The sequence below is a fragment of the Gossypium arboreum genome, chromosome 13 (assembly GCF_025698485.1).
Source record: "Gossypium arboreum isolate Shixiya-1 chromosome 13, ASM2569848v2, whole genome shotgun sequence".
Classification (NCBI taxonomy): domain Eukaryota; kingdom Viridiplantae; phylum Streptophyta; class Magnoliopsida; order Malvales; family Malvaceae; genus Gossypium; species Gossypium arboreum.
Genome location: NC_069082.1, coordinates 121,801,806 through 121,807,805, shown reverse-complemented (window position 1 = coordinate 121,807,805; position 6,000 = coordinate 121,801,806). Strand labels below are relative to the sequence as shown.

Here is a 6,000-nt window from a genome sequence, read left to right as displayed (position 1 = left end):
TAAAATCATTAATTTCAACATTAAATGACAAGTCAAATCATATCAAAAATAGTTTAAAATGAAAATTTTAAAGAAAAATAAAACGTTATCACATAAATTTTAAAGTAAAAACTAAAAGTAAAATAAGACAGAAAAAGAAATCTTTTGTAAAAGCTTCAAAAACTTCAAAATTAATATTTTATTACATTTATTTTCACAACATTCATTTTTAAAAAAATTATTTTAATTTATGCCACATGATATATAACATCTAATTTAATAGTTAAATTAATAATTTTAATAATAAAAAATTATATAACTTTGATAATTTAAAAATAATGATTAGAATATTTCAAAATTTAAAACTAATTTAAAATGATCACCGTTATTTAAGAATGCATGATGTAATTAACTCTAAACGTATTTATGTCCGACACATAATCATACTCTAAGGGATAAAAGATAGGTCATAACTGCGGTATTTTCGGCATTGAAAAGAAAGGGAAAGGGCACGCTGATGGGGTGATTTCTATGTCTGAAGTTTTCTATATTTAAACAGCAGCATTCATTACATAATTTGTTGTGATTCACATTCAATGAACATAAATATTTTATTAATATTTTATAAGGGTGAAAACTACTTGAAGATGACAGGGATGTCCCCCTACGTTGCTGCAAACCTGCAAACAAAGCCAAAATGTATGCTGTAATGACAGAATATATAAAATAGATTTGTCTTCTTTTTCTTATATTATCTTATAAAAAGCTCATATCATCATCACCCAACATCTTTTTCATCTTCTTCAATCTTTTTCATGCTTTCCAAGTGTATAGATGTCAATTGATGTAATTTTTTCTAAGATTTTTATAAATTTGAATGTCAGATTTGATGTTATTCTTGGAGTTTTAGATCTCCTTTAATAAATTAAAATTATCTTTAAATTAAATTAAAATTTTTTCTTTTTATAATTTTGAATGTATTAAATATTTAGTTAGAATGAATTGTAGCATGGTGCACCATCACTTACTAAGAAAATGATGTGATCACTATTTTCTTGATAGGTGATACTGCATTGTGTATATTATCTCAACAAGGCGTTACTACTATCTAAACTCATCTCTTTTTATAACACTCAAAATTTTCTATAAAATTGAGAGATAAAATTTCAAGTTGACTAAAAGAAAATGCCAAACTATTATGAGGATCCAACAGCGGCAAGAGGTTTATAAACAGCTGTATCATATCAAAATGCGTTTAATTTTCAAGATCTTTATAAATCTAAAGGTTTATTGTCTTTGAGAATAGGCATGAATCTTGCATTGGCTGTGTACCAATTTGATTATGATAAAAATGTTGGCACTATCCTCAACCTGTATGATATCTTTCGTAAACAAAATGGTAAGCTGATGATTTTGGAAACATTCGAATGTATAAATTATTTCATGTTTCCAGAGTCTTAAAACCATCAATATTCAATAATAATGAAATAGAAAGGTTTATGAGCAGAAATTTCAGATGCAAATCCTAGTCAGAATGCATGATTAGAAGCAAAACAATAATCTTGTTGTAGGATGGGAATAAAAGAAAATCACAATAGTTGACATTGTCATATAGGTTAAGAAGAAACAAAGAGGGACAAAATGAAATCAAATTTATTTCTTAAGATAGTGCCATATTTTCCATTAAAGTCAATTAGACAGGGCTTTTGATGTCATTATCAAAAAGCCTAGCTGTTCTTTAACATTATGCTAATATTCTTTTAGCACTATGACAGCAAATCATAACAGCTTACAAAAAAAGGGATGGTGTATGCCCTCTCAAGTGGTCCCCCTTTTAATGTCATCCATTTTGCAACCACCATTAATATACCATGTATGTTTTTTTCTTTTTTTTCCTTTCCTTTTTCAAAACAAGCCAATTCCTGTATTGTATGCAAAGATTCAGCCCTCCAAATTTAATCATCCATACCATAATAACAAGCATTCAAGAAATGACAATAAATTATTAAATCAAAATCCCAATCCCATAGGTAGAAAAATAATTAAAAACTTACTAGAATTTGCTTCCAATCATTTGTCAAAGGTGTGTTGATACCCCTTTTGTCCCTGCTGGGATTTAACGCATGAAATGCCTACCTTCTGATTCCTCACAAACATATATTACCATACCTGATTAAGAGTTAAAAGAGTGTACCTGCTTGTAAACAAGAGAGTCCAAAATGTCTCAATCTTAATAGGATATATATATAGTTGTATTTACACTTGTCCGGTAGTGTATCAAACAATGATAGAGCAAATAAAAGACCCACATTTAAATTGGAGAAAAAGCTGAATGTCAGACAAGGGAGGAGAGTGATTTAAGCAAACATCTTTATATATACTAACACATATGTATAAACATACAGGGTCATAAAAGCCATGGAGAACTCTCTAATCCATGTTCTAGAATTAGCATATATATATATATAACATTAGCCAGACACCGATCCCTTGATCGGTTACCGAATGTTATCCATATATTCCTGTCTTCTTCTCCTTTGTGGCAAGAAGCCAGAATTTGTAACTCTTAAACTTAGTCTGCTAAAACATAGTCAAAAAGGCTCTAACCGAAACAAGAGCTTCATCGAACTATAACACTCAAGTCCAGGCGAGTGAATGCAGACCAGAACACATCCTGATCCAGCTATGCGCTGGAATACCTCTTCTTTACCATATAATCAAGCTCGATAGTCAGAAAATATGGAGCAAAATAATACCAGCATTAATACGACACTAACTAGTAATACTACACAATCATAAACTGCAAACTTGTTGGTTGGAACAAGGGGAGGAATGTCAAGCTCCTGTCATTTATGGCAGCCTGTAGGTCAGGTTAATTATATTAACAGTCAGAACTCACGAATTTGCTTATCTCATCCATAACAGTATGGAAGTGATTGTTATTCGGCAACAAGTAGAAACCAATCGTGGCCTGTTCCATGTATAAAAGTTTAACCTCTTGCCCAGCTTTTTTGAGCCCTTCAACATAAGCCAATTGCCAATCCTGAATAAGGTCCAAGCCGGCAACCACGACAAGACTCTTTGGAAATTTGATTCCTTCGAGACTTCTACCGTTTGGTCCAAAAGGGTTACATGCAAGATGATCTCTGTCTTCACCTTCAGGAAGATAAGCTCTCCAATACCAGTCCCGATCTCGTAGAGTAACAAAGTATTTCCCATCTAAACGCTTTTCAGATTCAGTTCTTTCTTGTCCACCAAACATTGGATTGAGCAATATATTTCCCAATACATCAATTCCTGATTCTATGGCTCGCAGAGCAACATGGTGTGCAATGTTGCCACCAGAGCTATCTCCAGCTAGATATATATGAACCTTAGAATCTTTCTGACTTTGAAGCCATGGTCTAGAGTTAACCCACTTGAGAGCAGTCCACCCATCATCATAAGCACACGGATATCTATTTTCAGGTGCACGGCGATAATTCACGGAGACCACAACAGCCTTACAAAGGCTTACCAATCTCCGACATAGAGTGTCATATATAGCACTATTAGCCGAGGAATGTGCAAAGCTTCCACCGTGAAAGAAAATAATAACAGGGACCACCGCCGCCGTAACAGGCTTCTCAAGTTCAGCAATATTCAGTTGAGGCTCTTCAGCTGTAGTCGGCCTATAAATCCGACTCAGGAGGCTCGTACCACGATCAATGAGAACATCAAACGAGAAAACCCCATCAACTGGGTTCGCATTAGCAGGGACTTTGCGATCAAGAAACTCTGCCAAGTGACGATTGAAAGTGCCATCAGGTCGACGAAGAAGATTGTAAGCCAACTTAAAATTGGAGATGAGGACCCACGTATTTAGGGGAACCACCATCTATTCAGAGACAAAGGCAAAGAAAAAAAAAATCAAAACAAAGAGCTTCATCTTCCAAGCAACACATATATTTAGGGAAACCACTATCTATTCAGTGTCAAAGGCAAAGAAAAGATCAAATCCATTGTTTACTTAACTCACTTTGTCAATTGTCAATATACACAAAAAAAGTCAGTATGAAATACATGCTATGAACTCCATAATTTTTACACAAGGAAGCAAGCTGATCCAAACCAACAACATATAGATTCCTTCACTGATTTATATGATCTTCGCAATCTAATCAAGTCTCTTAAATAACACTAATCCAAAGAATGAACTACTATCAGAAAACTCCAACTTTCTTGGAGAAACACAATCAATAGCTCCAAACCTAAATCACTAAAAACCAAAAGCAAAACAATCCACAAATTAAATAGACACATACCCCAAAAACAAGAAAATAATAAAGTTTCAACAACCCTAAATGCCTCCAAAGTTTTAAGAAAAGATCTTCAAATAGAAAAGACTGGATAAGACTACCAAGCTCTAACAAAAAAAAAAAAAACCCCGCTACACTGGGTTTCATTTAACCAAAAAAGGCATAAAATATATTACAAATCCATTAAAAACCAAGTTTGACAATCCAACTCTAGATAGAAATATAGAAATTGACAAATAAAAACAAAGAATAAAGATCGTACCTTGCATTCATTGAGGCTGACTTCATTACTTCTAGCCATTTCCCCCCTTCTTTAAAGACTCAAAAACAAAACCCCAAAGCTTAAAACAGATCCTTTCGAAGAACAACCCAGAAACCCACAATTCATATCACAAAACCAATTTTGTTTTTATTTTTTTTTAAAGAAGAAACAAACAACAAAGATTCTATTCTTATTCTATTTTCCACTCCAAAGATCCCTCTTTTTTCTGCTGTTCAGCTCATTATCAAATTCATTAAAACCTTTTTTTTCTTTTTGGCTTAATTATAAGTTCATAAGAGAGCAGAAAAACAGAGTGAACAATAAAATGATAAATCTCACACCAATAAATAAATTAAAACAGGGAGGTTATTATATGTGTGTGGTGTGGGTGAAGGATAGGAAACTTGTGGCGCAGGTTAGAAGATGTAAACGGAGAATGACTAAAGTACACCTAATGTGAATAAGGACATGAGATATGACAAATTGATCGGCCGAAAGATAACTGTTTACTGGGTCCTATAGATGTTGTTTTATCGAATATTGTACAATTTTTTATTTATTTTAATTTTTCATATTTAACACAAATATATATTTATATTAGAGATTTATATAAATTTTAAATTTTAAATTTTAAATTTTAAATTAAAAAGAACAGAATACAAATCTCATATAAATACATCCGTTGACGAATTTACTAATCACAATAATCATATATTTGAATTTTAAAAATATAAAATGAATTTAGGTTACATTATCTTTAATTATAAAAATAATCAATAATTTTCTATTCAATCACTTGAATTAAGTAAATTATAATGGTTAAAATTGATTTTGTAGGGCGTTAAAAATTGTGATATATAAAACAAGTTATGTGGATAGGTTCTTCATCATGAAATTTTGTAATTGAGTTCATCAATTTAATTTACTTTTAATATATGTAATTTTTTTATTTTAAAAACATGTTTATAATATATAATATAAAAAATATTTTGGTTAAGAAAATTTTTTTGGTTTAAATGATAAAATTAAGTATTAAAATTTGGGGTTTTATATTAAAACAAATATATAGTGTAATATAAGTCGATTGAGTCTTAATTCATTTGGTATTGACATTATTGTCAGCCTAAAAGGGTATGGATTCGAGTGCGTCAAAGTGCATTTATCCTCTTATTTAAGGGTAGGAGAGGGTTATGTCTAATTCTAGGCACATTGTCTAAAAAATTTATAATATAAAAGTTAACTAAAAACCAGTTGCAATCTAATTCAATTCAATAGATTGAACGATTTCAAGGTAAAAGTACCATAAAGGCTTTTATACTAGTAATCAGATTGTATTTTGCTCCATCTACTTAAAAAATGGTAGATTAATCATTGTACATTAGATTAAAGAGCAAATTAATCCTTTTAAAAAATTTATCTATTTGTACAATTAAAAACTAGTGTGTTTGATGGAATAACTAG

The 6,000-nt window shown here is 31.1% G+C and overlaps 1 protein-coding gene across 3 annotated transcripts; it reads right to left on the bottom strand.

Annotated features, from left to right (window-relative positions):
* Nucleotides 1–1,631: 1,631 nt before the first annotated feature.
* LOC108464237 (gibberellin receptor GID1C-like) lies at nt 1,632–4,923 on the bottom strand. Of its 3 annotated transcripts, XR_008277374.1 has the most exons (4): nt 4,540–4,923; nt 2,879–3,856; nt 2,034–2,148; nt 1,632–1,901 (listed from the first exon to the last, which is right to left on the bottom strand). XR_008277374.1 is itself a non-coding variant. In XM_053024285.1 (3 exons), exons 1-3 carry the CDS (start codon nt 4,576–4,578, stop codon nt 2,153–2,155), a joined length of 1,038 nt encoding a protein of 345 aa, XP_052880245.1. In that variant the 5' UTR covers nt 4,579–4,923; the 3' UTR covers nt 1,632–2,152. The 3 variants fall into 3 exon arrangements, 2 of the variants coding, with proteins under 2 accessions (XP_052880245.1, XP_052880246.1); XM_053024285.1 differs by having other exon boundaries at nt 1,632–2,173; XM_053024286.1 differs by having other exon boundaries at nt 1,632–2,148.
* Nucleotides 4,924–6,000: the final 1,077 nt, after the last annotated feature.